The 14999-nt window shown below is 34.4% G+C and overlaps 1 protein-coding gene across 1 annotated transcript in view; it reads left to right on the top strand.

Moving 5' to 3' along the window:
* The window catches only part of UGGT2 (UDP-glucose glycoprotein glucosyltransferase 2), a 147788-nt gene that overhangs the window by 84404 nt on the left and 48385 nt on the right, over positions 1-14999 (top strand). The window contains exons 21-23 of the mRNA XM_081047050.1: positions 1321-1527; positions 5317-5448; positions 11392-11516. Coding sequence (XP_080903176.1) covers positions 1321-1527; positions 5317-5448; positions 11392-11516 — 464 coding nt within the window. The remainder of the gene's footprint in view (positions 1-1320; positions 1528-5316; positions 5449-11391; positions 11517-14999) is intronic.

Consider the following 14999-nt stretch of genomic DNA (forward strand, 5'->3'; position numbering starts at 1 on the left):
AACTCATATGTTGCTGATGGGAGTGAAAACTAGTCCCAACTGTTTTAGCATCTTGTAAAGTTGGAGATATGCATATTCTGTTTGTAGAGCACCAAACAAAAGCAATGCAAATGTCCAACCAATATCAGTAAAATGGATACCATGGACTTCTGTACATCATTTAAAAAAAAAAAAGTAACTGCAGCTACACAAAACAATGTTGATGAATTTCAGCCATTATGTGGAGTGGAAAGAGAGTACAAAAGAATACAAGGTGTGATCAAACAATATGGTGAATGTTTAAATAAAAAAATTATTACAGTAAAAGACACATTACCATTAATCCCCCTCAAAATACTCCCCTTTGTTTTGAATGCACTTATCCCATCATTCTTGCCACTTTCTGAAGCACTTCTGGAAGTCTGCTTTCATGAGTGTCTTTACTTCATCCTCCATCATGACAATGCTCGTGTCACACATCGTTTCCATCAATTTTTGTCAAATGAAAACGTTACCAGGTGTCCTCATCCACCTTATTCACCAGATCTGGCACCATGTGACTTCTGGCTCTTCCCCAAAGTCAAAATGACCGTGAACAGTAAACATTTTGAATCGATTCCAGACATCGAGGCAGCCACTACAACACAAAGACACTCACGGAAGAGGACTTCCAAAACTGCTTCAGAGACGGGCAAGAACAATAGGAGAAGTGTGTTTGAAGCCAGTGAGAGTATTTTGAGGGGGATTAATGGCAACATGTCTTTTACTGTAATAGATTTTTTAATTTAAATATTCACTGTATTGTTTGATCACACCTCATACATACTATATGATCACATTTATATGAAGTTGAAAATGGATGAGATGTTTAGCAACACAAGCTTAGATGATAAACTATAAAGAAAGCAAGAATGTTATTACTCTAAGTGGCAGGATTGTGGTTGTCTTTAGAAAAGTGGGAGGATGTAGGACTTGGCAGGGGAAATGAGAGAGGTCTCTAACAGTGCTCTATTTCTTGACCTACGTGGTAGTTTTATGGATTAATTTGCTGAGCTCTACCTTTTTGTTTTGTATTTTTTGTGCGTGTTACTTCACATACATAAGTACACAAGAAGAAGCATTAGAAAACAATTGTTATGCAAAGAGGTGAAGCAATTACAGTTACTAAAATGATTATTTTCAGGCTATTTCAGTTATAAGCCACATTCAATACAGTCAACATAGACTTTGACAGTGAAAGATGCTACATAGTAAAGTAAACTTGATTGGAAAGAAAAAAAGTTCAACTGTAAAAAGGTATGTAAGCTACAGATCTTTATCACCTATAAATGTGTTTTGCAGAAAACAAGTTTTCATAGTCGGTTGGGGGTTATTTTTAATCCTACATCAAAAATAAATGAAGAGAACACAGCTATTTCTAGAGGAATTTTGGCAGCTTTTCTTACACAGAAAAACAGCTCTTTACGAAACTTTCTCGGGAAACTGGCAAAGGAAGAAACTGCTACGGCTATTTACTCTGGAGAGAAAATTAAAACATTCCTTACTAAGGTCAGTAGTTGTTTGTTTGAAATAATAAGTATGTGTTTCATACATGTATTTCAAAAGTGTAATAAGTTAATGTGCTTGGAGATATGTTATTGAAAAACATCAGTTAATAAGCATAATCATTTGGGAATAAATATCCCTTTGAATGGGAAAAGATAGATGTTAAATGATAGGATTTTGAGGGCCGGCCCAGTGGCTCAGGCGGTTAGAGCTCCATGCTCCTAACTCCGAAGGCTGCCGGTTCGATTCCCACATGGGCCAGTGGGCTCTCAATCACAAGGTTGCCAGTTCAATTCCTCAAGTCCTGCAAGGGATGGTGGGCTGCGCCCCCTGCAACTAGCAACAGCAACTGGACATGGAGCTGAGCTGCACCCTCCACAACTAAGACTGAAAGGACAACAACGTGAAGCTGAACGGCACCCTCCACAACTAGGATTGAAAGGACAACAACTTGACTTGGAAAAAAAAAAGTCCTGGAAGTACACACTGTTCCCCAGTAAAGTCCTGTTCCCCTTCCCCAATAAAATCTTTTAAAAAAAAGATAGGATTTTGCATAGAGGCATTTAACAAATCAAATTTCATATATTTCGACTACTACTTACTTCATGGTTCTTGAAGTTGATAACTTTCTAGTTAGGATATGTTCTTAAGTGAAGAATTAGGTGTTAAAATCCTCAGGTATTTCACTGAAGGAGTCCAATGCAAGCAAAATTTCAAAGATAGAAGATGATCTTCTGAAAGAAGCATTCACTAATTCATTCAAAAAATATTTATTGTCTCCCAGACAATGGAAGATACACATACTTGTGAACAAGGCAGATAGAGTCCCTGCTCTTGTGGAGCTTACATGGTAGTGGGAAAGACAAAGTAAGTGGTATTGGAAGAATAAAGAAACATGAGAGAGCAGGTAGTCTAAGGAATGCTTTTTTAGCTGGAGTGGTCATGGAAGGTATTTCTGAAGAGCTTATGCCTGAGCAGAGCGCTGAAGGAAATGAGAAAGTCTGTGAGAAGAATGTATCAGGTTCAGGAACAGAGCAAATCTGAAGGCCTGACACAGAGACAGTCTTGACAGGTTTGAGGTGTAGGCAGAAGATCATTATGACCACAATAAAGAGAGAGATGTGGAGTATGAAGATGTGAGGTCAGAAACAACCCCAGAGATTTCAAACACTCGTAGGCCATAGTAAGGAACTGAAATTTTTTCTGAATATAATGGAAAGAGGCGAACAATCTTTAAAAACATGACTCTGGATGCCATGTGAAGATTTGATAGTAGGTACGTAGGAGTGGAAATAGGATAAGTGGAATTCTATTAAAATAATATAGGCAAGAAATAATGGTGTCTTAGACTAGATAGCAGTGGTGGAGATGGTAAAAGGATTGATACATAATATTTGTTGTAACTATGGTCAACAGGATTAGCTGATCAGTTGTATATGACATGTGAAGATCATATTACAGGATTTTGGCTTGAACAGCTAGTGGTGTCTTTTTTAAGATGAGAAGATTTTGGACACATAGGTCTAAGTTGTACGTGTTAAGTTGGAGATGCCTGTTGGACTTTCAAGTGGGGATATTGGGTTGACAATTGAGTAAATGGGTGTAGAAATCAATGGGGGGCTTTTTTTTTTTGAAAGTCAAATTGAGGGTCATCAACATTATAGAATTTCCAGCTATGAAACTGGATGAGATATCTCAGAAGTAAGAGTGAGGTGGAGAACAGAGGGACAGAAAGTTGAGCCAAGGAACTTTCCAAAATGTAGAGAAACACAAAAGGATGATCCAGTAAAGGAGACAGATGGAACAGCCAGTGAGTTGGGAAGATAACCAGGCGAGTATGGTGTTCTGGAAGCCAATGGAGAAAGTATTCCAAGGAGGGGAATGATCACCTATGCCAGATGATCCTGAAATCCGGCTTCATAATTGATCATTTTATTTGTTAAGGTGATCATTGGTGGCTTTGATAATAACAGTTTCAGTGGAGTGATAAGCATAAAAGTAATTAAATTGAAGAGAAAAATGGGAAATCAGGAAATAGAGGCAGCACATATAGTTTTTTTAAAGAATTTTCTTATGTGGGGAACAGAGTAATGTTCTGTAGCCAGAATAGGACTTGAGGTCAAGGAAGGATTTCTAAATTTGGGAGATGTCACTTTTTTGTGTGTTAATAGAAACAATTCATCCCAACAACCAAAAAGGATGGTATAGATGGAGGGAAGCAAAGTAGGACCAAAGTTCTTGAGTAGATAAGAGGTGTTGGATTCAGTGTTGGTCTTAAGAAATTGTTCATCCATTTTAACCAGAAGAAAGGCAGAATATATGGGTACAGATGCAGAAGGGTAGACTTATTTTGTGGTAGCAAGATACTTAACTTCTGATTGCTTTCATTTTGAAAAGAAAGGTCATTAGCTATGTTAGAGTGGGAGTGAGTGTTACTAGAGGTTTGAGGAAAGAGGAGAAAATATCAAATATTTTTCTATTCTGAGAGTGAGAAAGTGAATTCAATACATTAGTGTGGGAAGATTTCTGAGGGCCCACTTGAGGTTAATGACCATAAGTTGAAAGTTAGATCAGCTTTGGTTGCATGTTTTTCTCCAGCTTTATTAACACTGCTTGGGTCCAGTTTCAGAGAAAGCAGAATTGTGTTTAACCAGAATTGAGGTTTTGCCAGGTGAATATAACTGAGGGGAATCATTCAAGGGAGCTGAGCCTAGAAGGTTGATATTATAGTAAAGGACTCAGGTATAACTTGTTGGGGAGGAAAATTATAATATGGGGAAGTATGATAGACCAAAAATAAGTGGAATTGTCAGCGGACTGAGAGTGTTGAGTAATGGCTGGTTTGACGAGACTGGAATGAATGAGCTGGAAGGTCAGGACTTGTGGTCAGAGAGGGGCCGAGTGAGATGGAGATTTTAGAAGTAAGGAAGATCTAGGGCTACACTGTCCAATACTGTAGTCACTGGCTACATGTGGCTATTTTAAACTTTCAATTAAATTTGAAATTCACTTCCTCAGTCATGCCTGCCACATGTCAAGTGCTCAGTAACCATTTGTGGCTGTGGCTACCTATTGGCCAGCACAGGGGGAACAGTTCTAGCATCACAGGAGCACCCGCAAGCTTGTTAGAAGTTCAGAATTTAAGTCCCCACTCTGATCTGCTGAAGGAAAAACTACATTTTAACAAGACACCAAGGTGATTTGTATGCACATTAAAGTTTGACAAATACTGATACGGAGAAGTTTGTCTTAGTACGAAGGTGTAAGGAACTTATTCATGGTTTATTTTTCTGTGAGTATCCATATATTTTTCGACTCTGACCATGGGTTGCTTTTGTATTTCAGAAATTAAATGCACTATTACTAAATTGTTTTGTAGGGTTGGTATAACGGGGTGAAATAAGTTATTCTGTTTTAAACACTATTTTTATTGAGTGCACCAAAATGGAGGTACTGAGTTCAGAATTTAATAAACATTTTATGTCATTTCTTGAATGTTTTATTTAAATTGGTGTTCCCTAGCATTTTACTAATCAGTAATCTACCTGAAATTCTCAAAGAACGAATAGCAAACTTTATATACTTATAGCAAGAAGTACAAATAATATAATTGACTTGGCAAACAAAGATTCTTTTTTAAAAAAATGTGGTTTCAGAAGAAAATAGTACTTCTTCAAATCGTAATTTAGTATAATTTAAATTTTACACTAATATATTAAAGTAGCCTTTATTAAGAAAATAATATAGTATTGACTGTTTTCTTATTTTTTTTTCATTATTCGCATACTTTAGGGGATGGATAAGAATGCTTTTGAGAAGAAATATAATACCATTGGAGTGAATATTTTTCGAACTCACCAGCTGTTCTGTCAAGATGTACTTAAATTGCGTCCTGGAGAAATCGGTATTGTCAGCAATGGGAAAGTAAGTAAGAAAAGCAATTGCTCATTTTTTTCAATGATACTGTGATACAGGGGTCTCAAAGCTTTTTCTGTCACAACACACCTGATAAAACACATGCATGCTCACACACTAGACACAGCAGACAGGTCTCACCTTAAGTAAAATGGGCGCTGAGAGTTTTGGTTTATGGCACAGTACCTGTCACTTCATCCCTTCCCCCACTGATGAGAACATTGAATGCGGGTAAGGAAGAATATTCTTGTGGGAATAACTTATTTTATTCAAATATGGGTTTAGAATAAACAAGTTAGGAGTGGCCAGATGGCTCAGTTGGTTAGAGCAGGAGCTCTGAACAACAGGGTTGCCAGTTCGATTCCCACATGGGCCAGTGAGCTGCGCCCTCCACAACTAGATTGAACAATGAGCTGCCGCTGAACTTCCAGAGGGGCAGCCAGATGGCTCAGTTGGTTAGAGCGGGAGCTCTCGACAACAAGGTTGCCGATTCAATTCCCACGTGGGATGGTGGGCTGTGCTCCCTGCAACTAAAGATTAAAAACGGAGACTGGACTTGGAGCTGAGCTGCGCCCTCCACAAGAATGAAGGACAACGACTTGGAGCTGAGGGGCCCTGGAGAAACACATTGTTCCCCAATAAAATTAAAAAAACAAACAAACAAATAAAAATTAATACACATTACAACATTGTGATTGAGAACCCCTGTTACACTTAATGAAGAAAGTACATTGTGGCATTTTAATCTCGTAGCTTTCTCTGCAATTGATTGTTTAATAACAGCATGATATTTTTGTATTGAAGTATAAAGCAGTATTTATTAATATAACCTTTAAAAATCTATAAGAAAACATCACTCCCACCATCCTAATAAAATTTATTAATAGTTTGTTTTACCTTATAACTCTTTTTTCTACACTACAAAACTATTTTTTAATAATAGTAATTATATATTATTTTATATTTTTATATCACTTTTTTTTCTTAGTGCATCACACTTTTCTGATTAGAGAGTCTTTATAGACACAAAAAATTGGTGGATAATGCCCATTTATTAATGTTTTTTAATATGATAGTCTGGTTTTATTTCTCAGGAATGATTTAAGTTTTAAAAAATTGAATCTGATGCTTAGATTTATTAAGAAATCAACTAATGCATTGTGTTTTACATATCTCTGCTTCAACTGTCAAATTACATCTACCTAAATCATCTTCAAAGCTCTGATACACTCTTAATGTTTTCTTTATTTTCTGCGTTTTTATGAGCTCTGTTTACCTGCATGTTTTATTCCCATGTCATCATTCCATTAAAATTAAGCTTATTTACTTTTTCTTATCTGAATCTATAAATAATAGGAATTGGAGAATAATGAGAAACCAACTTCCTGAAGCTTTCACAGGTCAAATAGATCTGCTTCAGTGTTAACAGTTTTTGAGCTGACTAATTGCATTATCTCCTAAAGGTAGTTAGACTCAGGCTCATCTATGTACAGTACTATTTTACAAATTGGTGACAATGGTTGCCTTTATTATTACAGTAATATAAAGTATTTTGATAGCTATGTGAAAGCCCAGAAGTGGCATTGCTCTTTCTCTCTAACAATTGCTTTGGGAGGAAATACAGCTTTTTAGAACAGTTTTAAAGTAGATGGCTACCTTTGGCTCTGTCAGACATTTTAAGAAATAAGAGAAAAAAAATTATACCAGCTATTTCTAGTACTTCATCTTTTGATTATACATTATGGAAAAGCTACCCTGTGTTTTCTTTGTCATTGTTTAATATAATTCATATGTTTTTTATCAATATTAGTGGTAACAAGTATTAGAGTTATGTTCAACTTATTTCTCCTAGAACTATTCTCATTTTTCTTGAAAGTGACAAAATATTCAGATATTAATTTCTCACCTGCTGTGAACCAAACATTCTCCTAGATTCGGAGAGTACAGTGGTAAACAAATATGTTTTCAACAAATTTGGAGTTTACATTTTAGTGGGTAAATAGCATCCTTACAGATAAGATGTCATTTGGACCGAGAACCAATGGCGGTGAGGGAGTAAGCCATGTCGAATATCTGGAAGAGGAATGTTGTGGGTAGAGGGAACAGTGATTATAAAGGTTCTGATATGAGATCATGTGTGTGTGCTCTAGGAATAGCCTGCACGAGACTATTCAGGAGAGAAGGTCAGAAGTCTCTGGGGGGCAAGTCAGTGGGGTTTTATAGGCAGTTTACGGATTCCTGCCGTACTCTGAATGAGGTTTGAAGCTCATACTGTGTTTCCCCAAAAATAAGACCTAACCTAAGCCCTAGCATGATTTTTCACAATGACATCCCCTGAACATAAGCCCTAATGCGTCTTTTGGAGAAAAAATTAATATAAGACCCGGTCTTATATTCGGGGAAACACGGTAGTTCTGGACAGGGGACTGACGTGATCTGGCCTATGTTTCTTTTGGATCTCTAGTGGCGATTACATTGAGAATAGACTGTAGGGGGTCAGGAAACCGGTAGGGATAGTGCAGGAGTCCGAGTGAGAGATGATGATGGCTTGGACCAGAATGGCTATAGGGCAAGTAGTGAAAAGTAGATGTGGGATATATTTTGGAGGAAGAATGAACAGGAATTTCTGACAGACCTGATGTGGGATGTGGAACTAGCAGAATGGAGTTGTTGTGTATTCAGATGAGGAAGATTGCAGAAGTGGAAAGGGTAAGACAGTTCAGTTCTGGACATATTCAAGAATTCTTTGTTCAGTTACGGACCTCCAAGTAGGCTTGTTGAGTCGGCAGTTAAACATATGACTTGAATTCTGGGGAGAGATTGGGGCCGGAGGTAGTATTATGTTAAATTATGTTGATGTTTTGTGTTGTTTAATAGAAAATTGTAATTTTGATTATCCTTTTATTTGTACAACTGTGGTTTGAATACAAAAATATAATATATCCAAAAATCAGTACCATGGTTTGTGAGCTATAATGTAATACTCAGCTTTTACGCAGAGTAGTGCGGTAAAGCACATCAATCCCAGCAATCCTAGCAGGTACTTATCATTCTGAATCAAGTAGTTTAACGCTTGAAATAATTCTGACATTTTAGAATCAATCTTCATTCTGAACCTGTCCAGATGTTTACATTTGAATTGGAAGATAATCAAAGTTAAAATTGTTTATGCATGATCAAAACTGGGGAACAATGATACTTTTTTTAATTTTAATTTTTTTATTCTTCTATTACAGTTGACATTCAGTATTAGTTTCAGCATGGTTAGGGATTTCTGTAATTTCTGAAGTGCTCTCCCCAATAAATCGAGTACCTACCCAACACCATATATAGTTATTACAATATTATTCACTCTGTTCTCTAAGCTGTACTTTACATCCTTGTGACTATTCTGTAAGTGCCAATTTGTACTTCTTAATCCCTTCACCTTTTTCACCCAGCCCCGCAACCACCCTTCCATCTGCCAATCAACAATAATGCTTTTTTATTGCATGCCAAAGAATGAAGCTTACATATTTTAATATCAAATAAAACCCTAAATAATGCCATTGCTATAATTATAATAAATTTATTTTTATCATACTACATATTTACAAATTGCTGAAAGACATGAAGTAGAAGAGTAGGGAAACAAGCAAGACCTTTTTGGGTTTTTTTTAGGCCAGACAAATCTGTATTCAAATTCCAGTTGTACCATTAATTACATGACCTCTATTAAACTTGGTTTCTTCGTTTGTACAATCGGAATGGTAATAATCTAGTTTACAGAGTTGTCAGATTAAATATACTTTTATACGTAAAGCACATAGAACAGCCACAGACACAGAGTAAATTTTAGTAAATATTAACTCCTGATTTTAAATATTTGAAGGCTGTCATGGGAAACAGTGGGTACATTTGTAGACTTGATTTGTGTTATACTCCATAAGTCAGAATAGAATCAAAGCCAGCTGATCAAACTTCATGGGTGGAGAGAGATTTTTACCTCAATATGTGGATGAGCATTGTAACAAGAGTTTTCTAAAATTTTAATGAGCTGTTAGGAGGTAATGCATTTCTCTTATAGCAGTTATTCTGTATAACTGGAAAATCACATTTCCAAAATGCTGTAAAAAAGATTTAGCATGAGATAGTTTAATTGTACCATTGCATGATTTTTAAGTTCCATGTTCCTTTTCCCAACTTGGACATAATGTGATTTTTTACTATTTAAGTTACTTTGTTCTACAGATACTATATTCCACTTGAAATAGAAGAACTAAGACACAGAAGAATCATTTTTCTCCTAGCTATTTGATGCTGGACTTACATAGGTGAAGAAAAGTCTGTTCTCTAGTGAATTTAATCAGCGAAAGTAACCATCTTGTTAATTTTTAAAGAAAATAATTTATTTCCTTATAGTGATCTATTAACAAAATTGCTCAAGTCACTAGAGGTGATACAGATAAAATTCAACTATTTTCCAGGCCACTCCTAGTCATGATCCAAAAAGTATAACTTTGAAAGAGCTTTCAAAGTTACCTTAAAAATAATATCAAATCTTAAGGCAATAAATGTGTACTTTTAGTTTTATAGTGCCCTTTTTTCTGTTTTTTTTTTTAAAGTTTATTGGGGTGACAATTGTTAATAAAGTTACATAGATTTCAGGTGTACAATTCTGTATTACATCATCTATAAATCCCATTGTGTGTTCACCACCCAGAGTCAGTTCTCCTTCCATCACCATATATTTGATCCCCGTTACCCTCATCTCCCTCCCCCCACTCCCCTTACCCTCTGGTAACCACTAAACTATTGTCTGTGTCTATGAGTTTTTGTTTCTCATTTGTCTGTCTTGTTCTTTTGTTGTTTTGCGTTTATATACCACATATCAGTGAAATCATAGGGTTCTCTGCTTTTTCTGTCTGACTTACTTCGCTTAGCATTATACTCTCAAGATCCATCCATGTTGTCACAAATGTTCCTATATCATCTTTCCTTAACGCCGAATAGTATTCCATTGTGTATATATACCACAATTTCTTTATCCATTCATCTATCGAAGGACATTTTGGTTGTTTCCATGTCTTGGCCACCGTAAACAAAGCTGCAATGAACATTGGAGCACACGTGTCTTTATGGATAAATGTTTTCAGATTTTTTGGGTAGATACCCAGGAGAGGGATTGCTGGGTCATATGCTAATTCTATTATTTTTTTGAGGAACCTCCACACTGCCTTCCATAGCGGCTGCACCAGTCTGCATTCCCACCAACAGTGTATGAGAGTTCCTTTTTCTCCACAGCCTCTCCAACACTTGTTGCTATTTGTCTTGTTGATGATAGGCTTTTTTTTTCATTTATAAGAGCCATGTTTTATGTTTAAGGTAAAACATGATTTTTGTTTAGCTACAATGCCAATATTCCAGCTAATATCACCTGTGATATGAGCAAACAAGATTCAAGAACTACATTTCATTAATTTTTAGAAATTATTAGTTGTAGAAGCAGATGAAGAGGATGTGAGAAAATCTGCACCCATTTCATTCTGGTCTCTTTAAGTGGAATTATTTAATGCATAAGACTATCTCAAGCCCACCTTCTTCTATATCAGGGCTTGTGTTCATAATATTATGATGATTACATGTATTAGTTTCCTCAGCAAATGTTAGTGGCAGTAGAGTGGGTGGTGGTTGTGATAAAATAGCCATCCTGAGAAGTTACGCACTGTGTACCCCGAAAATAAGACTGGGTCTTATATTAAGGTTTGCTCCAAAAGGTTCATTAGGGCTTATTGTCAGGGGATGTCATCCTGAAAAATCATGCTAGGGCTTATTTTCCGGTTAGGTCTCATTTTCGGGGAAACACGGTATGTTTAGTCTCTAGTCAGTTTTAGCTTAAAGAAATATTTCATTAGAAAATTCTTGTTCCCATGGGTATCTTCTAGAAGATACAGTAATTGCTTTTATTTCAAGTTCTTAGGACCCTTAGATGAAAATTTCTATGCAGAAGATTTCTACTTGTTGGAAAAGATAACATTTACTGATTTAGTAGAAGAAATTAAAGACATTGTTGAAAATATGGCAATGAACTCAAAAGAGTAAGTATTTAAAATCATAAGACCAGTTCATTTTGGAGTTTGGTGTTTTCCATCTAATTTCTTTTTAAGATTAGAAAATGTTTCAAATATATGCACAAGTTAAGATATAATAAAAAATATATAGGGAGTATAAAGAAATAATAAAAGACATCCGTTTACTCTCTACCACCAAGTATATTTCAATCTGTGGCTTGGCTATTTACTTTGTTATTGTAAAATTTTATCACATACAAAAATATTATCAGGGTTTTTCCCTTTAGTTTGTCTTTGATCTGTGTGAGGGAGTGTGTGTGTGTGTGTGTGTGTGTGTGTGTGTGTGTGTAGAATGTATAAGAATTTTCCTTAATCTGAGTTATAAAGGTACTCTATTTTCTTCTAAAAGTTTTACAATTTTGGTTTTCTGTGTGTGTTTATATTTTTAATTCTTCTTGGATCGTTATACTGTTCCAGTGGTCTATTGCCTCATGACAATCCCACACTCCAGCTATCACAACTTTATAATAAATTTTTATATCAGATAGGGAAAAGTCCCCCTTTTGCCTCTTCTTCAAAATTGTCTTGACTGTTTTTTGCTATTTGATTTTCAGTGTAAATATGATTAGGACCACTATAACAATTTCTACCAAAAACCCTCCTGGAAGTTTTGTGGGAATTTCTTTGAATTTATAGGTTAGTTTAAGGAATTATCATCCATTAAATATATACATATATTATTTACATGTAGCTATATAAATGTACATGTATAATACATATTTACAATATAATATATAACTGATATATGGGGTATAATTTAAATATATGTATATATATGTGAATAGGTAGGTTGGTAGATAAACAATCACACTTAGTGTTCCTTTTAGGTCCTTCATTGAAGCTTCTTTGTTTTTTTCCATGTAGCTGTACACGTATTTTTTTTGTATTTTTTCCCTAATACTTTATACTTTTAGCTTATTTTGTAAATGGTATATTTTACATTACATTTTTAATTTTTTTCTGCTAAATTACAGGAACAGTATTAAGCTTCTATATTAATCTTCCTTGCTGGACTCTGCTTATTTTTTGTAACATTTTGTCTAATACTAGAACTCATGTTATTTGTGAATTATAAGAGCTTTATTCCTTAACTTTCAGTTTTTAAATATGTCATTTATATTTGCCTTCCTCTTATTTCAGTTTGCTCAGTTTAGTGAGGGATATATCTGTTTTACTGGTCTTCTCATATATGTAGATTTAGGACCTGGCAGACTCTCAATTATTTTTTAATCAGTTTTAGTTCTTTATTATTTCTTTTTAATCTGTCCTTTTATAAACTTCTCACGTTGGATTCCTGGCTTATTAATATCATGTTTTTCCTTACATGTCCTTAAATTACAGGCTTGAAATTTCTCTCTAAACAGTTAGCTATATAACATAAGTTTTGATATATAAATATTTCATTATGATTCAGTCCTAATATTTTCAAATCTCTATTGTGACTTTTTAAATGTTTTTTTAAATACTTTGAAATAAAATATTGGATTCATGAAGGCAAATTATTTGTCTGTTTAATTGTTTTTTTTATCTCCTGTGCATAGCATTGTGCCTAGATCTTATTTGGTGCCTAGTAAATATTTATGGAATTAATAAATGAATAAAGTGTGTTTTAAATTGTTTTAAATGGCCCAATTGATTTCCAGTTTGTTTTGAACTGTGATCAGAAAACATGGTTTAGGGACACCAGTTATTTGGTTTTTATTTCTCCTAATTTTATAAGACAAGGTTAATTTTTGTATTGTTTCATGCTCTATTTTTAAAAATTCTCTAATTGTGTGGAAGATTTTATATATGTCTATTAGGTTGAACATATTGTTTTTTTCGGATCATCAAAATACTGAATTTTTTTCTGTCAGTTACTGAAAGAAGTTTGTTAAACACTACCACTAAGATTGTGGATTTATTATTTAATTCTTATACTCTTGTCAATTTTTGTTTTAAATATTTTTAGCTATATATTGTCATGTATACCCTCATTCAGAATTATTATATTTCTAATGAATTATTCCTTTCATCATTATACAAATTTCTGCTTTCTTAATAATGATTTTGTCTTAAAGTCAGATGTGGTCTGATAGTTAAACCACATCAACCTTCGTTTTGGTTAATATTTTTCTATTTTATCTTTGTCCACTCTTTGCTTTCATTGTATCAATGTATCTTAAAGCATATGGCTAGGTATTGGAGGTGGTTATCTTTCCCGAACTGAAGTTCTGATTCTTACTCTTGAATACAAAATCCTGATCCAGATGAAACTGATGTCCTTACTTTATCATTTCGGCAATGATATTTTTTTTAATTCATCATTTAGGAAATAATGTCAGAAGAAATTTATGTTTGTAAAGTAGTAAAGTAATGGCTTTTCTTCAGTGAAGAGATAATATCCGTAGTTATTTTCAAGTGTAATAAAAGAAAACTTTAAAAATATATAATTTTATAATTAAATAATTTAGGACTAGTATATGTTGAAAAGCATATAATTCAGTAATTGTTGAAATAGATAAATATAATGTTAACATTTCAGAGCTAATTTTTTTAACCTTGTTTGGTAAAACATATAATTATAGTTTTATGTGGGCTCAGGAAGCTATTTTAACCACATTAAAGCTGCATTTCAAACCAAAATAATCACCAAAAATCAATACCATTAAACTATAAAGCATCCCCTCTAATTGTCGTAAGTTGTCACATGCACAGAAGTAATGCTAAATAAGTTGTGTTGTCATTAGAATAAATTCATATTCAGTTAAATCTGAACATATGTTAATGGTATGCATCATTATTATCATCCTTTCCAAGAGTTGTATAACTAGGAAGGTAGAACTCTGAATGCCAAAAACAGAATCTTTGGAACCATTATCCCAAGGGGCATGTAAAATTTTTTTCTCTAATTATGACTTATTCTGTTCTTAGAGATGTCTGCAGTCCTCAAGCAGTAGGTGCTGAGTATCTAGGCCCTTTCACTTCTTCAGTTCAAAATACTTTTCAAAAAGAGAGAAAAATTGCCTGGGTAGCTGAAAATTCAGCAAAAAAATTTAAGAAAAGATTGTTTGGGACCTCAAAGGTTTTCCTTTTCTCATTTTCCGCTTAGCTCATCTCAGTACATAAGTACGACTTAAGCAGTCAGCCCAGTTTAAGAAGCATGGAGAACATGTTTGACCATAGATATTTCTTACATTGTGCCTACAGTTTTATATATTAGTGATTATGTGGCTGATAAATAAATACCTTTGCGAGAGAATAGGAATAGATATTATGATTTTGATTAATTCATTGAATACACGTATATGTTCATTAAATGACCATTAAATGCAATGATCTGTGAAAGATACGGTAGGTATTATTATTTCTTTTTAATCTGTTATATTTTTAATACAAAGTCCTACATTTCAGCACCTGTACTCCAGTAAAACATGATCTAGAGAGATATATTGACAAGATTCTCAACAC

This window comes from Rhinolophus hipposideros, assembly GCF_964194185.1.
Source record: "Rhinolophus hipposideros genome assembly, chromosome: 4".
Classification (NCBI taxonomy): Eukaryota; Metazoa; Chordata; class Mammalia; order Chiroptera; family Rhinolophidae; genus Rhinolophus; species Rhinolophus hipposideros.